General features: G+C 42.2%; 1 protein-coding gene across 1 annotated transcript in view; it reads right to left on the bottom strand.

The window, feature by feature from the left end:
* Positions 1-233: 233 nt before the first annotated feature.
* Positions 234-23,951, bottom strand: part of LOC308293620 (DNA-binding protein RFX7-like) — a gene marked incomplete at its 3' end in the record, with an annotated part of 61,718 nt that continues 38,000 nt past the window's right edge. The window contains exons 13-15 of the mRNA XM_080736215.1: positions 22,070-22,444; positions 12,957-13,568; positions 234-719 (exon numbers count right to left, since the gene is read on the bottom strand). Coding sequence (XP_080592341.1) covers positions 234-719; positions 12,957-13,568; positions 22,070-22,444 — 1,473 coding nt within the window. The remainder of the gene's footprint in view (positions 720-12,956; positions 13,569-22,069; positions 22,445-23,951) is intronic.

Here is a 23,951-nt window from a genome sequence, read left to right as displayed (position 1 = left end):
TTGGTTTAACCCAGCATCTCCACAGTGGTGGGCTGGTGTTGGTTTAACCCAGCATCTCCACAGTGGTGGGCTGGTGTTGGTTTAACCCAGCATCTCCACAGTGGTGGGCTGGTGTTGGTTTAACCCAGCATCTCCACAGTGGTGGGCTGGTGTTGGTTTAACCCAGCATCTCCACAGTGGTGGGCTGGTGTTGGTTTAACCCAGCATCTCCACAGTGGTGGGCTGGTGTTGGTTTAACCCAGCATCTCCACAGTGGTGGGCTGGTCTTTGCTCTCCAGCCAATCAAAGCCAGCGTTCCCAGTGTCTTGGCAGATCTGCTGGAACAGCGGGTCGTTCTTCAGCTCCTCCAGCGTGGAGTCCTCGTAGGCGTCGGGCTGCGGGGCGTAGGAGTCCGTCTGCGGGGCGCTGGGATCGAACAGCAGGTTGGCGTCCAGCGTGTTCAGGTCCGTGATGCTGCTAGAGAGGTCAGAGGTCATGCTGCCCGACAGGTCGGAGGAGAAATGCGACGCCACGGCGTTGAGCTCCGAGGCCACCTGGCCCACCAGCTGGGAGCTGGGATTCAAACCCTCAACCTCTCCCAGAAGGTCTTTCACTGTGTTGTTGAAGTCCGCCTCCTCCTCCGTGCTCTGCAGCAGCAGTTGTTGGTTCGACACCGAGTTCTCCTGCTGCTCCGCTTCACAGGCTTGTGATTGGCCGTCCCCTCCGGACGAGAAGGTCACCTGGAACACAGAGGGGCGGGGCTAGAGCAATTACAGCTTATCCCTATTGGCCGCCTAAGAGCACCCACCAAGTTTGGGGCCTTTGACATGTTGGGAACTGGAGTTATGGATGTTTAATAACTAGCCAATAGGAATACAGGGGGGTGGGGCTTAATCAATTACAGCCCGTCCCTATTGGCTGCCTAAGAGCACCTACCAAGTTTGGGGCCTTTGGTATGCTGGGAACTGGAGTTATGGCTGTTTAAAAACTAGCCAATAGGAATACAGAGGGGGCGGGGCTTGAACAATTAGAGCACCTACCAAGTTTGAGGCCTTTAGCATGTTGGGACCTTGAGTTATGTCAGTTTAAAAACTAGCCAATAGGAATACCGGGGTGGGGCTTAATTAATTACAGCATGTCCCTATTGGCCGTCTAAGAGCACCTACCAAGTTTGCAGCCTTTAGCATAGGGGTGTAACGATATAGTAACTGTATCGAAATATCGTTTTTAACTTAAAAAATCGAAGTATATCGAAATGAAAACAGCTAAAATCGAATCGTATCGTTTTATTTTGTATCGTATCGAATCGGCAGTGCAAAGAATCGATTGTATCGATACTACCTACTTGGGCATTGTATTTAGCATTTTCAAGAAGAAAAATTAAAAGGGGGTGTTTAATTACTTTTCCATTCCATATAGCTACACTGGTCTATCGATACATGTGTGTAATCTCTGGGTTCATGTCAAGGTGCAGGTTTGTCAATATACAATGTCCATGTATTTGGCAGATAATCACTGTGTTTTACTTATTTATATCCATAATAATACATGTTTCCCTTAAAAACCTGCACTATCCACACCTTTCACACAGATTTAATGTCTTTGCTAAATAGTTACTATATCGATTTTAAATCATTGAATCGAATCGTATCGTGTCGCCATGAATGAACCAATATCGTCCATGTATCGTATCGTCAAACATGTATCGTGATATGTATCGAATCGCTAATAAAATGTATCGTTACACCCCTACTTTAGCATGTTGGGAACTGGAGTTATGGTTGTTTATTGTGACCGTATGTCACAGCTTGTCCCATGTATACGTGTAACACCTGACACTGTGGTTCCCCAGGCCAGATGGCCAAGACATGACACGACCTTGCCAGGGCGAGGTCGTTGTCGCCCTGAGGTATCTTGATTCCCTACTGATTCCCACTCCCATTGATTCCCTACTGATTCCCACTCCCATTGATTCCCTACAAGGTTATTATAGTAAACGAAAACTAACTAAAAAACGAAAACTAGAATGAAAAAACATTTTAGTTAACTGAAATAAAAATAAAAACTAAGCTTTTTAAAAAAACGAAAACTAACTGAAACGATATTGTGTGTTTACAAAACTAACTAAAATAAAATAAAATTATAGAGAAAATCTCCTTAGTTTTCGTCTTTTATCTTTTGTGGAAATAAAAAATAAAAAACACCAGATGGTGAGGTCAAAGAGAGAAGTTGTATGTCTCAACATTCCTGCCACTCTCAACAATATGATGTTTTGTTGATTTTCTTTATTAGACAATACTTTTTCCGGAGCTTTTTTAATCTCACCCCTGACAAACACTAAAACTAATAAAAACTAAACTAAAACTAAGCATTTTCAAAAAATAAAAACGAAACGAAACTAGCAACCTCACTTTAAAAACGAATTAAAACTAAACTGTAATTGAAAACAAAACCTCAAAACTAATAAAAACTAGAAAAGAAAATTTCTAAGAAATTTTAAGTGTGCCTGCAGCTCGCTAAGTCTGTGCAACCTTGTGTAGCGGTTGGTGTTAGCATTAGCGTTATTAACATAAACTTTAACATTATTGTTCTTCATATGACACCACCCACATGTCTGTACGACAAACGGTTCACGAGAAAACAGGTCACTTCCTGTTTGGTGAGGGGCACTTCCTGTTTGGCGAAATAGGCCCCAATTAAGTTTAAGGACTCTTAATCTTGTCATTTGACGCAACCCGCGTGTCTGTATGACAAACGGTTCACGAGATCAAGGGTCACTTCCTGTTTGGTGAGGGGCACTTCCTGTTTGGCGAAATAGGCCCCAATTAAGGTCATGGACGATTAATGAATTAAAGCTGCAAGCAGCGATGACCGGGCCCTCGCAGCTCTACCCACGTCACAAGGCCAGCAGCCAATCAGAAACCAAACAGGAAGTCAGCCATTTCGACTAATTAGTGGCGTTTTGGCGCATTTTTGGCCGTTATCACGGGTCGCACTTTAACAACAGTTTTGTGAGAAAAAAAGTTTTTTGAGAAAAAAAAAAGTTTTTTGAGAAAAAAAAAATTGAAAAAAAAATTTTAGAAAAAAATATTTTTTGAGGAAAAAAAAATTTGAGAAAAAAAAAAATTGAGAAAAAAAAATTGAGAAAAAAAAATTTGAGAAAAAAAATTTTTGAGAAAAAAAAATTGAGAAAAAAAAATTGAGAAAAAAATTTTTTTGAGAAAAAAAAATTTGAGAAAAAAAAAATTTGAGAAAAAAAAATCTTTGAGAAAAAAAAATTTTTGAGGAAAAAAAAATGTATGACACCAGCCGCGAGTCTGTACGACAAACGGTTCATGAATTATAGAGGCACTTCCTGTTTGGTGAAGGGCACTTCCTGTTATAGAGGGGGCGGGGCTTAATCAATTACAGCTCATCCCTATTGGTCGGAAAAAGACCAAAGTTGTGTGAGCATTTTACATTTTAAATGACGTTGCTAGGCAAAAGTATGGCAGAGTTATTTGGCGCCAAAGTTTCTGGGGTTTTTTCGGAGTCCCCCATTCAAAGTCAATGGAGTTTTTGGGCGTCGTTTTTTGCGAATTACGTCGCAATGGTAACGCGGATCGGAAAGAAAAGTAATAGCACACCATTCCCGGCCGAGCCGCACGTTTTGATGTATATATTGCGGCGGTGGCGTAAATTGTGCGGCAGTTATTACGTGCTGAAGTTTCCCCCATTCTAAGTCAATGGGGTTTTTGGGCGTCGTTTTTTGCGAATTACGTCGCAATGGTAACGCGGATCGGAAAGAAAAGTAATAGCACACCATTCCCGGCCGAGCCGCACGTTTTGATGTATATATTGCGGCGGTGGCGTAAATTGTGCGGCAGTTATTACGTGCCGAAATTTGTGGGATCATTATTATTATTATCACTAGAAGAGAACATTTCTAAGAAATTTTAAGTGTGCCTGCAGCTCGCTAAGTCTGTGCAACCTTGTGTAGCGGTTGGTGTTAGCATTAGCGTTATTTCATTTGACGCAACCCGCGTGTCTGTATGACAAACGGTTCACGAGATCAAGGGTCACTTCCTGTTTGGTGAGGGGCACTTCCTGTTTGGCGAAATAGGCCCCAATTAAGGTCATGGACGATTAATGAATTAAAGCTGCAAGCAGCGATGACCGGGCCCTCGCAGCTCTACCCACGTCACAAGGCCAGCAGCCAATCAGAAACCAAACAGGAAGTCAGCCATTTCGACTAATTAGTGGCGTTTTGGCGCATTTTTGGCCGTTATCACGGGTCGCACTTTAACGACAGTTTTGTGAGAAAAAAAAAGTTTTTTGAGAAAAAAAAAAGTTTTTTGAGAAAAAAACATTTTTTTGAGGAAAAAAAAAAATTGAGAAAAAAAAAATTGAGAAAAAAAAAATGTGAGAAAAAAAAAATTGAGAAAAAAATTTTTTGAGAAAAAAAATGTTTTGAGAAAAAAAAAATTGAGAAAAAAAAAATTTGAGAAAAAAAAATTTTGAGAAAAAAACATTTTTGAGAAAAAAAAATTTTTGAGAAAAAAAAAATTTGAGAAAAAAAAAATTTGAGAAAAAAAAAATTTTGAGAAAAAAAAAATTTTGAGAAAAAAATGTTTGAGAAAAAAAAATTTTGAGAAAAAAAAATTTTGAGAAAAAAAAAAATTATGACACCAGCCGCGAGTCTGTACGACAAACGGTTCATGAGTTATAGAGGCACTTCCTGTTACAGAGGGGGCGGGGCTTAATCAATTACAGCTCATCCCTATTGGCCGGAAAAAGACCAAAGTTGTGTGTGCATTTTAAAGTTTAAATCACGTTGCTAGGCAAAAGTATGGCAGAGTTATGTGGCGCCAAAGTTTCTGGTTTTTTTTCGGAGTCCCCCATTCTAAGTCAATGGGGTTTTTGGGCGTCGTTTTTTGCGAATTACATCGCAATCGTATCGCGGATCGGAAAGAAAAGTAATAGCACACCATTCCCGGCCGAGCCGCACGTTTTGATGTGTATATTGCGGGGGTGGCGTAAATCGTGCGGCAGTTATTACGTGCCGAAATTTCCCCCATTCTAAGTGAATGGGGTTTTTTGGCGTCGTTTTTTGCGAATTACGTCGCAATTGTAACGCGGATCGGAAAGAAAAGTAATAGCACACCATTCCCGGCCGAGCCGCACGTTTTGATGTATATATTGCGGCGGTGGCGTAAATTGTGCGGCAGTTATTACGAGCAGAAATTTGCAAGAACATTACTTACTGACTGACTGACTGACTTAAGTATGGCGGATTACAATAAGTGTTCTGCTATTGCATAGCAGGCACACTTAATAACTAGAAAAGAAAATTTCTAAGAAATTTTAAGTGTGCCTGCAGCTCTAACCTAACCCTAACCCTAACACTTCCTGTTACAGAGGGGGCGGGGCTTAATCAATTACAGCTCATCCCTATTGGCCATCTAAGTACACACAGCAAGTTTCGAGACGGTACCATGCTGCAAACTGGAGATATAGCCGTTTAAAGCTCAGCCGCAATATATACATCAAAACGTGCGGCTCGGCCGGGAATGGTGTGCTCGGCCGGGAATGGTTTTTAAAAAAAAAAAAATTTGAGAAAAAAAAAATGTTTGAGAAAAAAAAAATTGAGAAAAAAAAATTGAGGAAAAAAAAATTTGAGAAAAAAATTTTTTTTGAGAAAAAAAAAATTGAGAAAATAAGATTTTTGAGAAAAAAAAATTTGAGAAAAAAAAATTGAGAAAAAACATTTTGAGGAAAAAAAAAAATTGAGAAAAAAAAAATTGAGAAAAAAAAAATTGAGAAAAAAAAATTTGAGAAAAAAAATTTGAGAAAAATCTTTGAGAAAAAAAATTTTTGAGAAAAAATTTTTTTTGAGAAAAAAAATTGTTTTGAGAAAAAAAAATTGAGAAAAAAAAATTTGAGAAAAAAAATTTTTTGAGAAAAAAAAATTTTGAGAAAATTTTTTTTTGAGAAAATTGAGAAAAAAAATGTTTTGAGAAAAAAAAATGTTTTGAGAAAAAAAAATGTTTTGAGAAAAAAAAATGTTTTGAGAAAAAAAAAATGTATGACACCAGCCGCGAGTCTGTACGACAAACGGTTCATGAGATGTAGAAGCACTTCCTGTTTGGCAAAGGGCACTTCCTGTTATAGAGGGGGCAGGGCTTAATCAATTACAGCTCATCCCTATTGGCTGGAAAAAGACCAAAGTTGTGTGTGCATTTTAAAGTTTAAATCACGTTGCTAGGCAAAAGTACTGTGGCGCCAAAGTTTCTGGGTTTTTTTCGGAGTCCCCCATTCAAAGTCAATGAGGGTTTTTGCGCGTAGTTTTTTGCGAATTACGTTGCCATGGTAACGCGGATCGGAAAGAAAAGTAATAGCACACCATTCCCGGCCGAGCCGCACATTTTGATGTATATATTGCGGGGGTGGTGTAAATTGTGCGGCAGTTATTACGTGCCGAAGTTTCCCCCATTCTAAGTCAATGGGGTTTTTTGGCGTCGTTTTTTGCGAATTACGTCGCAATGGTAACGCGGATCGGAAAGAAAAGTAATAGCACACCATTCCCGGCCGAGCCGCACGTTTTGATGTATATATTGCGGCGGTGGCGTAAATTGTGCGGCAGTTATTACGAGCAGAAATTTGCAAGAACATTACTTACTTACTTACTGACTGACTGACTGACTTAAGTATGGCGGATTACAATAAGTGTTCTGCTATTGCATAGCAGGCACACTTAATAATGATCCCACAAATTTCGGCACGTAATAACTGCCGCACAATTTACGCCACCGCCGCAATATATACATCAAAACGTGCGGCTCGGCCGGGAATGGTGTGCTATTACTTTTCTTTCCGATCCGCGTTACCATTGCGACGTAATTCGCAAAAAACGACGCCCAAAAACCCCATTGACTTAGAATGGGGGAAACTTCAGCACGTAATAACTGCCGCACAATTTACGCCACCGCCGCAATATATACATCAAAACGTGCGGCTCGGCCGGGAATGGTGTGCTATTACTTTTCTTTTCCGATCCGCGTTACCATTGCGACGTAATTCGCAAAAAACGACGCCCAAAAACTCCATTGACTTTGAATGGGGGACTCCGAAAAAACCCCAGAAACTTTGGCGCCAAATAACTCTGCCATACTTTTGCCTAGCAACGTCATTTAAAATGTAAAATGCTCACACAACTTTGGTCTTTTTCCGACCAATAGGGATGAGCTGTAATTGATTAAGCCCCGCCCCCTCTATAACAGGAAGTGCCCTTCACCAAACAGGAAGTGCCTCTATAATTCATGAACCGTTTGTCGTACAGACTCGCGGCTGGTGTCATACATTTTTTTTTCCTCAAATTTTTTTTTTCTCAAAGATTTTTTTTTCTCAAATTTTTTTTTTCTCAATTTTTTTTTTCCCAAATTTTTTTTTCTCAAATTTTTTTTTTTCTCAATTTCTTTTTCTCATTTTTTTTTCTCAATTTTTTTTTCTCAAATTTTTTTTTTCTCAATTTTTTTTTCTCAAATATTTTTTTTTCTCAAATTTTTTTTTCTCAAAAATTTTTTTTCTCAAACTTTTTTTTCTCAAATTTTTTTTTCTCAAATTTTTTTTTCTCAAAATGTTTTTTCCTCAAATTTTTTTTTTCAATTTTTTTTTCTCAAAAAACTTTTTTTTTTCTCAAAAAACTTTTTTTTTCTCACAAAACTGTCGTTAAAGTGCGACCCGTGATAACGGCCAAAAATGCGCCAAAACGCCACTAATTAGTCGAAATGGCTGACTTCCTGTTTGGTTTCTGATTGGCTGCTGGCCTTGTGACGTGGGTAGAGCTGCGAGGGCCCGGTCATCGCTGCTTGCAGCTTTAATTCATTAATCGTCCATGACCTTAATTGGGGCCTATTTCGCCAAACAGGAAGTGCCCCTCACCAAACAGGAAGTGACCCTTGATCTCGTGAACCGTTTGTCATACAGACACGCGGGTTGCGTCAAATGACAAGATTAACTCTTATACTGCTTTGAACGTTCCTGTTCGCCCCAATCCTCCAGGGACGTCTGTGCCAATACGCCCGTTCGTTCGTTTGATGTTTTTTATGGATTATGATAAAAGTCGTCCTTGCGCAACTTTTGAATGCATAATTGGTCGTCTGTGTCATTTTGAGGACAGCCGGAAACCTTTCATAAAAAAAAAAGTAAACAGACTGTCCTGGCTCCGCCTGCCCAGAGCGACTAGCTGCCAGGGGCGTCAATTGGGTATGGCAGGGGTATGCAGCTGCCATACCTTGACAGGGGGAAATAATAAAAATGTACTTTTCATCGTGCCTGTTGCTAAGGTATGGCAACATGACTGGTGTCTTCACCAGACACCAGTCATGTTGCCATACCTTAGCTTGTTCTGAACTGACGCCACTGCTAGCTGCTAGCAGCATTGAGGGACTATATTGTTTTATGCATCGGGCTGTTAGTAGAGAAAGAGAGAGAGAAACGTTGGTAAAAGCGATCATTTTGTCGGAAATCAGTTGTTTTATAGTATTAGTAGTATAGTAATTGTAGTAGGTAGTAGTATTTAGCAGTACTAGAATATTGAGATGTATTAGGCCAACTCAGCCTCAACTTGCTGGTATCATTCCGCCGAAGTGCGACCCAACCCCCCCTGACCGATAGAAATAAACTTTGTTAGAATTAGGATTACACAACCTACCCGTGTTGGTGACCCAGGACCAGCGCCCATGGTGGTGGTGGTCGTGATGATGACGATGATGATGATGATGATAATGATGATGAAGAAGAGAAAAAGATCACTGTAGCCATTGTTATTGAAGATAAAAAGATTGAAGAACGTAGGACGTCATCCGCTCCCGACCGGATCAAAAGCCCGAAATTGGAAGCGATCCCAGACTAAGATGGTGCCAGTCGCGAAGAACCGGGGTCCAAAAATGGATCAAGAGCCTCGTGATATTGTGGAAACCGATCCCGACGGAGCTCGACCCCCGTGTAGGATGGATCCCCCCGCCCGGGGGCTCACATCGCCGCAGCAGCAGAGACCCATGTACCGCCGCGAAAAGACGGACAAACTGGGCGATTTGGCCAATGAAGAATGGCTTCCGCGTAGAGACCCCTCGGAGAACAGAGGCCACGATTCTACTGTCCAAAGTAAGACTTCCAATCCAGTGCATGTATGTATTGTATAGTTGTATACTGTATATAGTTGTATACTGTGTGATAACAGAGCATCCGTGTGGAACTGGAAGCCTGGGATGGGGGGATGGTCAGTGGGTAACGGTTTTCCATTGCGACGTGTTGCCACTCCGACATTGGGATCCGGTCTAGAGCCCGCCTACTGCATCCGGCTATTTACACGTACACATACATGCAAGAAATGTTTCCGTATCCGGACCGGATCAGTAACTTGATCCAAGCAGTTAGGATCCACGTGCTTTGTTTGTTTTTGTCGCTACTCAGGACACACGTGGAGTTCCTATCACGCGCGTGCACGTACCGCGTGTAGTGTACGTGCACTGCACAACCTACTAAGATTATTTGATGGGAATTTAGGATTTATTGGCTTAGTTTGTGTGTGCGTGCGTACGATGCGTGTGTGTGTGAGAGAGAGGGAGAGGTTTCTTTTTATCGTCATCATCATCATCATCATCAGTAGCTGATGATGTAGCTTTTCAGTTCAATTCAAAGGAGCTTTATTGGCATGAGAAAACATACGTTTACATTGCCAAAGCAAGTGTTACAAATAAAAACTGTTGAAAATGGGGAACATAGTTGGAGGGAGTACAGCTTTGTGTAAACAGAGCTATGTTGCATTGTGACATTTTATATAGGTATACAGGGTATAAAGGGAATTTCACTGTGACAGTAAATGCATGGTAACTATTTACTATAACTGCATTTTATGTTATATATGAACTTATTGTAAGTCATTTGCTAAATGTCAAAATTGTAAATTGATTTGTTTAGATATAAACTATTTGATATTTTCCTGGCTATGATTTTAGATGATGAGTCGACGATGATGATGAGCCTACTTCTTCATTTCCACATCGTGGTCGTCCAAGGACAAGGATAGGTAAAGAAAAAACAAACTTTTTTCTGTAAATCAGACTTAGCACCATGCACATGCTCACATAGACATCAAAGGGGGCTTGAGCCCCTGCCCTTTTATCCATCTGTAAAAAGTGCCCTCTCCAGACCATGAATGCTGTTTTTACATAATTACTATATATATATATATATATATATATATATATATATATATATATTTGTGTGGTAAGCAGGAAGTGCATAGAATGTTAGAGAGGCAGGGGTTGACATTTCTAAAACGGCCTTTTGATGAAAATAGTAGGCCCCCAACCTCCACGCATTCTGCTGTGACGCGTTGTGAGCTTGAAGGTGTACTATTTTTCATGTATTTTATAGTAATTATGTATTTGTATAATTTACAGATCGACCATGGGCTCGTGTACGAGTCACACAAGGATGTGTGTGTGTGTGTGTGTGTGTGTGTGTGTGTGTGTGTGTGTGAGAGAGAGGGCGTCACGCATTCTGCTGTGACGCGTTGTGAGCTTGAAGGTGTACTATTTTTCATGTATTTTATAGTAATTATGTATTTGTATAATTTACAGATCGACCATGGGCTCGTGTACGAGTTCAGCAGACCCGGTGGAGCCCTTCCGGAGGAGCCTGGCTGGAGTGAAACAGAATGGAGCCCCAGGCCCTGTGCAGGCTGAATGACACGCACGCACGCACGCACGCACGCACACACACATATACACTCTGTAGACATGTAGTGTCACAGTGAGATAAAGAGAACCCTGAAAGCTGAAGCAGGATTCAGGCTGAAGCTCATGTCACTGTGTCAATGTTCTGCACTGCTCTTACTACTGCTCTTACTTCTCTTACACACTAAAAGTGTGTAAAAAGACACTTTTTCTTGTTTTTATTTTTTTGAATTTGTTTGTAAACAACCACTGATCATAGGTGTGATGTTACTGAAGCCAACAATAAAAGGCTAAAGAGAGATTTCTGCCTGAAAATGTATTCTTCACAAAAATGCATTTTTCTCAGCTTTATGTTCTCAAAGAGCTGTTTTTAGGCCACATTCTGCAGCTTCTAGCTAATGAACAGAACAAGATAAAAGCTCGAAATCTTTTTCTGTTGCAAAGTAGACATTCTATTCTACGTTGCCATATAATTGTTGTCTTTATAGTCGAAACCAAATTTCTCCAGTAGGCCTTCAAAGATGAGCGACAATTCTGGCAGTGGATGGAGCTTTTTGTTCAATTCTGTGGCAGTAAAAGAGTTAAGAGTCCTTAAACTTAATTGGGGCCTATTTCGCCAAACAGGAAGTGCCCCTCACCAAACAGGAAGTGACCTGTTTTCTCGTGAACCGTTTGTCGTACAGACATGTGGGTGGTGTCATATGAAGAACAATAATGTTAAAGTTTATGCAAAAAAATGCTAATGTTAACTCATACCCTGCCAAACCCGAGGAACCCGAGAATTTCGCGATGTCCCTCCCTGCCACGCCCGAGGAACCCGAGAATTTCCGCCATTTTGAAAAAAAAAATTTCAAAAAATGTTTTGGGACCCCAAAAACGTTAGTAGGCATGATAGCGATCGCGAAATTGCTTGTTTAACCCCCATACAACCCCCATACAACTCAGGTAGCAGACCTCCAAGCTCACAACAGTGTAAAACATAATGGCTGCTATCTCATGAATGCCTGAACGGATTTCCATTCGGATTTTTTTGTTTGAAAGCTGTGAGCAATGTGGACACACGTGGTGCATTATCTAGGCATGGGTGTGCATGATCCGTGCACTATGAATTACATGGAAGTCTATGGAGACGAATGGCAGTTAAAGAGTACGAAGGTATTGTTAAATGGCAGCATGAGTTAATAACGCTAATGCTAACACCAACCGCTACACAAGGTTGCACAGACTTAGCGAGCTGCAGGCACACTTAAAATTTCTTAGAAATTTTCTTTTCTAGTAATAATAGTTACCAACTTTCTCCCGAGGGGGAAATTCAGTATTTTCAGCCCAACCCAGCAGATTTTCTGCCCACAAGGAGCGCGTGAGCAATTAGGGGTTAAGAGTCTTACTCAGGGACACACATCGACATTGCTACCCTGGCCTGGAATCGAACTTGGGACAACCAGGGGCTCTGGTTCCCCAGGCGGGCTTGCTAACCATTCAGCTATGGAATGGAACCTGGGACAACCAGGGGCTCTGGTTCCCCAGGCGGGCTCCCTAACCATTCAGCTATGGAATGGAACCTGGGACAACCAGGGGCTCTGGTTCCCCAGGCGGGCTCCCTAACCATTCAGCTATGGAATGGAACCTGGGACAACCAGGGGCTCTGGTTCCCCAGGCGGGCTCCCTAACCATTCAGCTATGGAATGGAACCTGGGACAACCAGGAGCTCTGGTTCCCCAGGCGGGCTCCCTAACCATTCAGCTATGCTGCCCCAAATAACTAGCCAATAGAAATACCTAGATCACCTAGTCTTCCTTTGGGCTGTTCCCTTCAGGGGTCGCCACAGCCAATCATCTGCTAGAATAAGGTTTCACATGAGGTCACAGATGATTAAAGCTCTAGTCTGTCATTGGTTGTTATAATAACATGAGGTCACAGATGATTAAAGCTCTAGTCTGTCATTGGTTGTTATAATAACATGAGGTCACAGATGATTAAAGCTCTAGTCTGTCATTGGTTGTTATAATAACATGAGGTCACAGGTGATTAAAGCTCTAGTCTGTCATTGGTTGTTTTAATAACATGAGGTCACAGATGATTAAAGCTCTAGTCTGTCATTGGTTGTTATAATAACATGAGGTCACAGATGATTAAAGCTCTAGTCTGTCATTGGTTGTTATAATAACATGAGGTCACAGGTGATTAAAGCTCTAGTCTGTCATTGGTTGTTAATAATGAGGTTTCTCATGAGGTCACAAATGTATAGAAGCTCACCTGCTCCCCACTGCCCCCGGTGGCGGTCAGGTATCCATGCTGCTGGAGCTCGTAGGCGTTCACAGGACTGGAGGCGATGGTCTGCTGGGGGGTCCCTGCTCTTGCTAAGGTCTGGTGGGGGGTCCCCCCTCCTGCTATGCTCTGGTGGGGGGTCCCCCCTCCTACTATGCTCTGGTGGGGGGTCCCCCCTCCTGCTATGCTCTGGTGGGGGGTCCCCCCTCCTGCTATGGTCTGCTGGGGGGTCCCTGGTCCTGCTATGCTCTGCTGGGGGGTCCCTGGTCCTGCTATGCTCTGCTGGGGGGTCCCTGGTCCAGCTATGCTCTGCTGGGGGGTCCCCGGCTGTGCGCTGCTCTCCAGTATGTGGGTGAGGTTCATGCGGGCGGTGTAGTTGGAGGGCAGGTTGTTGATGCCCAGGCCGCGGACACACTGCTCTCCTCCGTCCGCCTCCATCTTGCTCAGCAGGACGGTGGTGATCTTGGCGGCGTTGCTGTGGCCCGGTGGCGCCGCGCGCGTCTCGCTCTGCATCATCACAGTGAGAGGCACCGATTGGCTGCGCTGGGCCATGCTGGCCACACCCCCCTGGGACCCGCCTCCTGACAGGATGCTCAGCACCTGATTGGTTGATTGAATAGGAACAGTACAGGATAGTTCAGATACCAGGGGCTCTATTTTGATTGTCTTAAGTACCCGCTCTTATGCCTTAACTTAAGGCCTGTCAATTCTGTCTCTGACCACCAAACTTTTGTCGGAAAGGTCCGGTTCAACTACAAAATGACGTCACTCACATCTTCTGAAAAGCATTACCCTGAATTAGAGTTCGGAAAGCTGCACGTCGGAAAGTCTGAAAAGTTTGACAAAAGGTTTGGTGCTCGGACACCGTATGGACAGGCCTTTAAATTAAGGCATAAAAGCTGGTACTTAAGACAATCACAATACAGCCCCAGGTCTACTAATAGGATTTAGACCACAAGAAAGCATTGAGGTCCTTTTGTACTTCATTCAGGAAAACATTTACAGATGAACACAGTACTATGCAGAAAAAACACAACACAATCAGAAGATTTCTTTGTTTAAATAAAAAAAATAATAATATTTACAATATTTAAAGTGTCAGGAAGTAAGGATATGCTTTCAGTTTCCTGTAGGTCCCACTTTCACTCACTCCTTTGAGGCTGGATTTAGACTGCAGTCAAATGTAGCCTGAATCAGATCTGAGCCACATCCAGGTTGGAATCCGATTGGTTTAAATTGTCACATGGTCACATGGAACCAATCAGATTCCAATATGGATGTGGCACAAATCAGATTCAGGCTGGATTTGACTGCAGTCTAAATCCAGCCTTAGTCTTCTCCCTTTCACGATCCACTGCACAATCCTCTTTCTACCAAGATCCAATCCTGTACCTCCAACCCTAGGAAGATCCAATCCTGTACCTTGAACCCTAGGAAGATCCAATCCTGTACCTTGAACCCTAGGAAGATCCAATCCTGTACCTCGAACCCTAGGAAGCTTTTCCACATTCTCCACCCTCCTTAAACCCCCTCCCCCACCCCACCCTCATCTCTATCACCTACTTTGAAAAGAAGGTTGATCTTATCAGCAGTTCCTTCTCCCATCTCCCCATAAAACACCATCTAACTCACCCTACTCTATCCTACTCACCCTACTCTATCCTACACACCCTACTCTATCCTACTCACCCTACTCTATCTAACTCACCCTACTCAATCTAACTCACCCTACTCAATCTAACTCACCCTACTCTATCTAACCCTCATCAAAAAACACTACTGAATCACTACACAAAACCTATTCGTGTAGTAGTGACTGTGTAGTCATGTGTAGCAATTGTGTAGTAAATCTGTAATGTATTCACTACTCATGACACACCAGTAGAGTTTTGTAGTGAAACAGTAGTGTTTCCAGTAGTAATCAATCAAAGTAGTGAAAAAGCTGTTAAAACACTACTGCTTCACTACAAGGGCATTTAAATAGTGATTATGTAGACATTTTACTACTTGTTTATGTGTAGTGAATATGTAGTCACAACACTACATATTCACTACTCATGACACACCATTAGAGTTTTGTAGTTTAACAGTAGTGTTTCCAGTAGTAATCAAGCAGAGTAGTGAAAACGCTGTTAGAACACTACTGCTTCACTACAAGGGCATTTAAATAGTGATTATGTAGAGATTGTACTACTTACTTGTGTAGTGAATATGTAGTAACAAGTAGAGTTTTTTACTACTTGCTCATATAGTGTGTGGCAATTGTAGTCCTACAGCGGCCATGTTTTTTAGGGGGGGGGGGGGGCAAACACAGTTGTTCTGATTGGAGTAGAACATTATTAGTTCTATGCCAATCAAACAATTGAAACACCTGTGTTTGACCCAAAACATATAGTGAATATGTAGTAAAAACACTACAGAAACACTACTTGTTCTACCTTGGAACCAGTTTAAACCGGTTTGTGGGAAGCTGCTGCTAACAGCCAGGAGTTTTACCAGCTCTCATGGAGTCATTTCATTTATTCCTTTTCGGTAGGTGAAAATTAAAACACTGGATAATGTAGCTGTTACATGTATGTTAACTCATTTAGTGCCACCCCTTTCACCACTAGAGGGCGCCCAGTGGCCAGAGAAAATCCCATAGAGATATGCTGGTATATGCAGAAGCCCTGCAGCCATGACTTGCCTGAACACTTTCCTTTGTGCATGACTGCATGTACAGGAAGAGGATGAAGTTAGCTTGAAGTTAGCTATTGGCTACCAAGCATTTTAGAAGCCTTATTTTCGTCAACTTAGCCATGATTAAACCTTGCACACCTCATGCATGGGAAAAAAACAGAGAAGAATGAGCTCTGAAAAATCCAATGCAATCCTGGATTGCATTGGAGTGGATTTGTGCAGTTTGTTCACAGCTTTCAAACAAAAAAATCCGATTGGAAATCCGTTCAGGCATTCTTGAGATAATCGCCATTATGTTTTACATGTTATGTAAACAAACATGGCTGCCCTGTATGTTAGATGGGGTTGTATGGGGGTGGAACATGCAAAATCGCGATTGAAATCATGTTCACCAGATTTGATGGGGTCCAAAAAAAAAAAAAAAAAATTCAAAAAAAATTTTTTCAATTTTTTTTTTTTTTTTGATATCCCGAACTTGTTCGGGATAGGCACCCTGTGATACGATCATATATCCCGAACTAATTCGGGATAGGCACTCAATGAGTTAAGAATGTTTTCTGTTGTGTTTTGTAGAAAGTGTGTATTTTCCTGCCTGCTAGCAGCTAACCAGTAAACAAATACTAAGCTAATGCTAACGTTAGCTGATGCTAAAGTTATTACAGTACATCCTAAAGGAACTGAATTTTCAAATTGTGTTGTGGACAGCTTATAGTAGGCCTATGTCCTTTTGATAGAAGCGGTCATTTTTTTGTTTTGTATTATCATAAGGTGTTTTGATGTGTAGTATTTGTGGGTAACAGAGCTAACAGAGTTATTTAGCAGCAGTTCTTCTTCTGTACACTGTCAGAGTTAAGGGGAGACCTTGACATTTGAAGAAACACTGTTGTGAATGGTTATTCATTGTATTGTATCCACATCCAGAAGCTATTTATTGTTTTTATTGTTACAAGAATGTTATACATTCCTGTTTCTCATTATGTCTACATTCAGTAGCTATTTGCTATTTGTTTGTAAAGCCTCCTGGGACCCCATGCTATATTATTAGAAGTTGGGAACCAAATGGACCTGACCCATTTGAACACTGTATAGAGGAGTTATGGGGGATTATAGCCAAATGCATAACTGGGGGTCCTTGAAATTGAAACGTTGGAGAACCAGTTCTGGGCTCAGCTGAGGTGTGTGTGTGTGTGTGTGTGTGTGTGTGTGTGTGTGTGTGTGTGTGTGTGTGTGTGTGTGTGTGTGTGTGTGTGTGTGTGTGTTTTTTAATATGTTGAATCTAGGGTTGCAATAACTCCCTTTCTTTTCCTAAGTGTTGAACTTTGGAAGTGCTCGTCTTCAATAACGCAACGTCCCGCTGCCTCCTACATTATGTGACATTTAGATCCAGGTGGTACAGTGGACCATTGAGTGATTTCCCACGAGCGCTTCCAAACTCCAGCACTTAGAACCTGAACTGAATTTCTTGACAGAGATCATAACATGTCTATGTGGATTTTTATGTAACAAACACTTTGCAGATAGCAAGAGGATACCGGTAATTCAAGCTTTCCATAGAGCGCAATATTGGTGAGTTTGACGTTGTTTAATATAATCAGATTGCAAAAAAACTGTTTTGATGCATTGGCTGCCTATGGGAGGTATTGCAACCCTAGATTCAACCAATTAAAAAAAATCTAGTGTTGCAATTTGCGGCTAAATTTGTACATTGCTAGTGCATAGTGACTGTGATATCCACCCCTATACTCATTGATCACTAATCAGTGACCCTGTTGACTGTTAACCATTCAAGCCCCCTAAATAATCATATTTGAGCTGGGGACCCTCCACCCTGACAAGCACTTGGAGTAGTAAGCTTGTGTAGTAAGCTTGTAGATCTGCTATTCACAATTGTTGCCTCTTTCTTATATCATTTGACAATTTGGCCAATGTTTGACCACGTTTTATATAGTTTGTTTTTCACTTTTGATGTTCATTGTTCCCACTATGGCAATATATATATATTTTAAATTAATTATAACAACAAAAAACAAATTTGTGTGTTTGTGAAGATGCAGCTTCTGAAGACGGTTCAGAAAGCAACAACTCCAAAAAAGGAGTGATCCCTTCAAGAAAGAGAAGAGGGAGACTTTGCTTTCAGAGCAGCCATACGTTTCCAATGAAGACAGTCAAGACACCAATGACTCCACCATCTCAGAGAGAGAGATCTTCCACCATCTCGATCAACACAATCTGGATGCAGCATTCCAGAGGAGGTTCAACAGTTGGAAAGGTAGGAAGTATTGTTTGTTTAAATAACTGGCTGCATAAATTCATGTTTTTAACATTACAGCACGTAACATTGCAGCATGCCCGACATGTTTCCATAACATGACGTTAGGATATCACTAGCTCTGGTCCATAGCATTAGTGGAGTTCTCCCTAACGCTATGTTAGTCTACCTCCACACCTCCTTGGCACAATCGGAAAGCCCGCTCGTCTGGTCCGAAAAAAATAAAAACTGTTTCGCCCTCACCAAACCAAAGGTATTAGTGGACAGTTGAAAGCTTACTCTACTTAGTGGATGCAGTCTGGGCCCCCCACCACACACTTAAAATACATATATAGGCGAAATGAAAAGTCTCATTGGGTGTTATTTATCTCTGTGACGTTGGAAGCGCTGTTTCATAAAATAGTCTTCAACCAGGAAGAGTGTCTCCGTCAGGTGGATTATTTTTCATTAACGCTATGGACCAGAACTAGGATATCACATGCTTGACAAACTTTCATATTTGACTATACGATTAAAAATACAATAAGTGAATTGTTTGTGATATTGTTTGTTTTGTTTTTCTCTTTGTGTTTGTGACAATCTGCAGAAGACCCCAATACCTTTCTGCTGGCGAGACCACTCGGCCTGCCGTGATCGTCGGTGAAACCAACTGCACAATTGGGGCCATGCCTGTGTTGACGATGTATCTCATAACGTGTTCACCTTTCACCTCACATACCCCAAGTGCAACATGACTAAAGGAAAATACTATGGCCCGAAGGCAAAAAAGTCTGTGGTTGCACAGTGGACTGTATCGGCTGACCCCGGAACTGATTTAACCTTAAAGGTGCTGTAAGTGATGTCTTTGTTAAAATGTGATTTAAATATCTCTTTCCATAGCAATCATTGCTATACTGTTTGTTCAGTAAGAAGAGCAGTTTTAGTAAAAGCATGAGAATTTAAAATTTAAAATAAAATGTAATAAAAGGTAAATGAAGAAAACATGTGTTCTGTGCTTATTCTCATTATGATCTTTTTACATTATTTTAAACATTTTGGTTGATATGAGACAATTTGTCTAGATTAATGAATATTTTGCTTGGATTAATTGGGGCTTTTTTGCAGTGTGTAAAAGTAAAAGGAATGAGCAGTTGTTGTCGTCATTGCTTAATAGTAAGACTGAAGTGATTGAATGATAATCGTGTACAGTTTCAAAAGTGATTCAAAAGGGTTTGTGTAGAAACTAAAAGTAATTCATTAGTGATCAGTAGTGATAAAACACTACCTAAACACTACAGAAGGATGTAGTAATTCCACAGGGATTGAGAAGAGATCCAGCAGTGAATGTGTAAGCATTGTGTAGAGTTTCAAAAGTGATTCAAAGGGGTTTGTTTAATAGTAAGACAGAAGTGATTGAATGATAATTGTGTAGAGTTTCAAAGGTGATTCAAAAGGGTTTGTGTAGAGATGAAAAGTAATTCATTAGCGATCAGTAGTGATAAAACACTACCTAAACACTACAGAAGGATGTAGTAATTCCACAGGGATTGAGAAGAGATCCAGCAGTGAATGTGTAAGCATTGTGTAGAGTTTCAAAAGTGATTCAAAGGGGTTTGTTTAATAGTAAGACAGAAGTGATTGAATGATAATTGTGTAGAGTTTCAAAGGTGATTCAAAAGGGTTTGTGTAGAGATGAAAAGTAATTCAGTAGTGATAAAACACTACAGAAACACTACATAAACACTACACATACAAGGATGTATTAATTCCATTGGGATTGTGAAGAGATACAGAAGTGAACGTGTAAGCATTGTGTAGTAATTCAATAATAAATGTGAAAGAATTGAGTAGTGATTGGATAGTACTTTCCCAAAAGCCAATAGTGATACTGTAGTAATTAAGTAGCAGTCGTGCAGTGATTTGAATAGTCATTAAGTAGTGATTATCAGTAGTGATTCAGTGGGTGAAACCAGCCATTTCTCTACTCATTACTACTGGGAATCACTACATAAATCACTACACATTGCAATAGTAATCAAGTAGTGAAATTGTAGTGTTTGTGTAGACATTTAGTAGTAGTGATGAGTAGTGATTCAGTAGTGTTTTTTGATGAGGGAACTCACCCTACTCTATCCCCAGCATGTCATGTCTGTCCTCCTTCTCTGCTCGCTCTCCTGACGAGGTCCTCAAACTAATAACCTCCTCTAGACCCACCACCACCTGCCCCTTGCCCCATCCATTCTCCTCTAGTCCCACCACCACCTGTCCTCTTGACCCCATCCCTTCTCCAATCTTCCAGACCATTACACCTGACCTACTTCCCTTCGTAACCTCCATCATTAACACATCTGTGTTAACCTGTTAACTTCAGGCTGTGTTCCATCTGCCTTTAAGGCAGCCAGAGTATCGCCAACCCAAAAAAACTAAAACCTCTTGACTCCTCAGATGTCAAGAACTACAGACCAGTATAACTCCTCTCCTTTCTTTCAAAAACTCTCGAACGTGTTGTCTCTAACCAGCTTTCTCTCCATCTCTCACATAAAAACCTGCTGGATCCCGACCAGTCGGGATTTAAACCACGGAAACGGCACTCCTTGCTGCAAAGGCCGCCTCCCAATCTGCAGTCCTGATTATTCTGGACTTATCAGCGGCATTCAACACAGTGAACCACCAGCTGCTTCTACCATATCTCGAGGAAATGATTGCTTTCATCCCCCCGCACCCTCCTAACCGGAGTCCCCCAGGGATCTGTACTTGGCCCCCTCCTTTTCTCCCTGTACACTACATCCCTTGGTGCTGTCATCTCTGCTCACAATCTACCCTATCACTGCGCTATGCTGATGACACTCAACTGTTTTTGTCCTTCCCCCCCTTCTGCCACCCAGATGGAAGAACGCATTGCTGCATGTCTAGCCGACATCTCACAATGGATGTCAGCCCAACACCTCAAGCTGAGTACAGAACACTGATGCTGACCTTCAAAGCAGCCAAATGTATGGCACCTCCATACCTCCAAAACCCGATCAACCCCTACAACCCCACCCGTTCACTCAGATCAGCTAACATAGGGATAATGACAGAACCCTCGCTAAAAATCCCAGGACAACAATCCACTTGTCCTAGACTCTTCGCCCTCATGGCCCCCAAACTGTGCAATAAACTCCCCGTCAGACAGACTCACTCCCTAGCTTCCTCCCTAGCGACTCACCTCTTCAGACTTCACCTAAGCCCATAGCACAAAAAGAAAAGATTAGATTACTATTTCTATCTAGTTGATGTATTAATGCTGATGTACTGATGTTTACCTTGCTTATTGTAAATCACTGGATTAAGAGCTTCTGCTAAATGCTTTTCAAAGGGGGTTTAAAGGAGGGTAGGGATTTACATTCCTTTTAAAGGCCTTCCACATTTTAGCAGCAGAGCAGGACAACCAATTTACCCCTTTGCTTGTGCCAAATCTGGGTTGGGGCACGTGATTGGGGAAGCTAAGCTCGGAGGTGACGGTGATGGAGAGTTGAAGGAAGCTAACCTCAGAGGTGATGGAGAGTTGAAGGGGAAGCTAACCTTGGAGGTGATGGAGAGTTGAAGGAAGCTAACCTCAGAGGTGATGGAGAGTTGAAGGGGAAGCTAACCTCAGAGGTGATGGAGAGTTGAAGGGGAAGCTAACCTCGGAGGTGATGGAGAGTTGAAGGAAGCTAACCTCAGAGGTGATGGAGAGTTGAAGGGGAAGCTAACTTCAGAGGTGATGGAGAGTTGAAGGAAGCTAACCTCGGAGGTGATGGAGAGTTGAAGGGGAAGCTAACCTCAGAGGTGATGGAGAGTTGAAGGAAGCTAACCTTGGAGGTGATGGAGAGTTGAAGGGGAAGCTAACCTCGGAGGTGATGGAGAGTTGAAGGAAGCTAACCTCGGAGGTGATGGAGAGTTGAAGGAAGCTAACCTCAGAGGTGATGGAGAATTGAAGGGGAAGCTAACCTCAGAGGTGATGGAGAGTTGAAGGAAGCTAACCTTGGAGGTGATGGAGAGTTGAAGGGGAAGCTAACCTCGGAGGTGATGGAGAGTTGAAGGAAGCTAACCTCGGAGGTGATGGAGAGTTGAAGGAAGCTAACCTTGGAGGTGATGGAGAGTTGAAGGGGAAGCTAACCTCGGAGGTGATGGAGAGTTGAAGGAAGCTAACCTCGGAGGTGATGGGCGAGTTGAAGGGCGAGACGACGGCCCTGGTGGTGGAGGAGAAGGAGAAGGTGGAGGTGGTGGGGGTGGTGGGGGTCAGAGGAGCACCGCCCGTGTTCCCGCTGCCATTCCTCTGCCTGATGGCGGGGCTGACGGAGCGGCACCTGAAGGTGTTAGAGGACGGCGTGGCCTTGTTGTCCAGCGGCGCCGGCACCGCAAAGCTTTCCTGTTTAGTGGGCGTGGCTGAGCCGGTCTGTTGCTGTTGTAGCTGCTGTTGTTGCTGCTGTTGCTGTTGTTGTTGTTGCTGTTGTTGCTGCTGTTGTTGCTGCACCGGAGAGACGGGCGTCAGGTGGCCGAAGTGACCGTCCTGTCTGGACTGAGCCTGAGAATCACATCACACATTTACCTTACTTATTGTGGGCTCGCTGAAAGGCCAGACCAGTATGTTATACCAAATCGGAGTTTAATCTCTGAAAAAGAAATACCGACAGTACAAAGGCAGGGCCCTTAGCCAATGAGGTGCAGCCAAAGGGTAGATCTTTATGCCCATACATGGTATTCCATGCGAGCCCACACTGTTTCGTAGGAACAGTATTTCTAGTTATTATACAAATGTCAGGCTTGAGCCACTCTTGTATTTGTACTTATTCTTCCACCATTTTACGAACAATGCGTTGTATCATCTCTACGGTGTTGTCGCTTTTTACCAAACTGGGCAATGTGGTAGAGGGTCATGTCAAGGCTCAGTGACAACAAGCCCACGACCATTGGCCAAAGGGTGGTGCTGTAGCAATCCATTGAAAATGCAACTTTTAACAGGTAAAACTCATGCCCTGTTTGACTTGAAAATGACATGAAAATGTTATACAAAAATGTGTCTTCTCATGCTGAACTTTGTCGCTTTGACTTTTGATATCTGACCTTTAGATCTCCCACCATTTTGAATTATATCATGGGTTATGAAATGTATTATTCTGCCCCTAACACATACAGCCAAAGTCACATTCTCATGAAACTTGCAATAATGTAGAGGGTTAGTCCAAATATCACTGAAACCAATCTTCATGCAATTGGCCAAAGGGGGGCGCTATAGCAAGTGTTTGAACTTTAAACAGGCATAAGTCATGCCTCGTTTGGCCTGAAGCCATGCAACTTTCTTACACATGAGCCTTGACTCAAGAGGAACCACATCTGTCTCTTTGTTCAGTAAGCTCCGCCTTTAGACGTTCCGCCATGTTGATCAGTTTGTTAAAGACTTAAACCTGTTTCTATCGAATTTGCATGAACCATTCTACACCTTTATCTAATGTCCCCATGAACCATTCTACACCTTTATCTAATGTCCCCATGAACCATTCTACACCTTTATCTAATGTCCCCACGAAGGAGAGGTTTGTGCGTTAAATGATGAAGCGTCCATGAGCCAATGAATATTATAAAAGGCTGGCTTTGTTAAACAAAGGAAGAAAACTCATCTTTGAGGAATCCTTTCTCACTGATTATTGGGGTTGAACGATTCAAACAACACGTTGACGCCAACTTCGACTTTTACTTACAGAGAGGGAGTCAAATTGCAAAAATCTGCAGTCGTTAATGTAGTATAGGTTTTAGTATACATTAACTCTCCCGCCGCTTCGAACGTTCACGTTCGCCCCATTTTTTACAGAACCTCGATGCCAATACGGCGCTCGTTCGGTTCGTTCGTCTGATGACTGTAAGCTGATGAGGCGTCGCGCGGCCGTCTACTGTAAACACATTTTCCGCGGTGATGGTGTAAAAAATCCATTATGCGTTAACATCAACGGAGAACAATTCACTTCCTTGTTGATTTTCTCTGGCTCTGAGGCTCTGTGGCCAGTGACTGGTCTTCTTCTTCTTCAACACATAAC

The sequence above is a fragment of the Nannobrachium achirus genome, assembly GCF_963921795.1.
Source record: "Nannobrachium achirus genome assembly, chromosome: 11".
Taxonomy (NCBI): Eukaryota; Metazoa; Chordata; class Actinopteri; order Myctophiformes; family Myctophidae; genus Nannobrachium; species Nannobrachium achirus.
The sequence above is the reverse complement of the archived record's forward strand: the minus strand, read 5'-3'. Positions and strand labels throughout refer to the sequence as shown.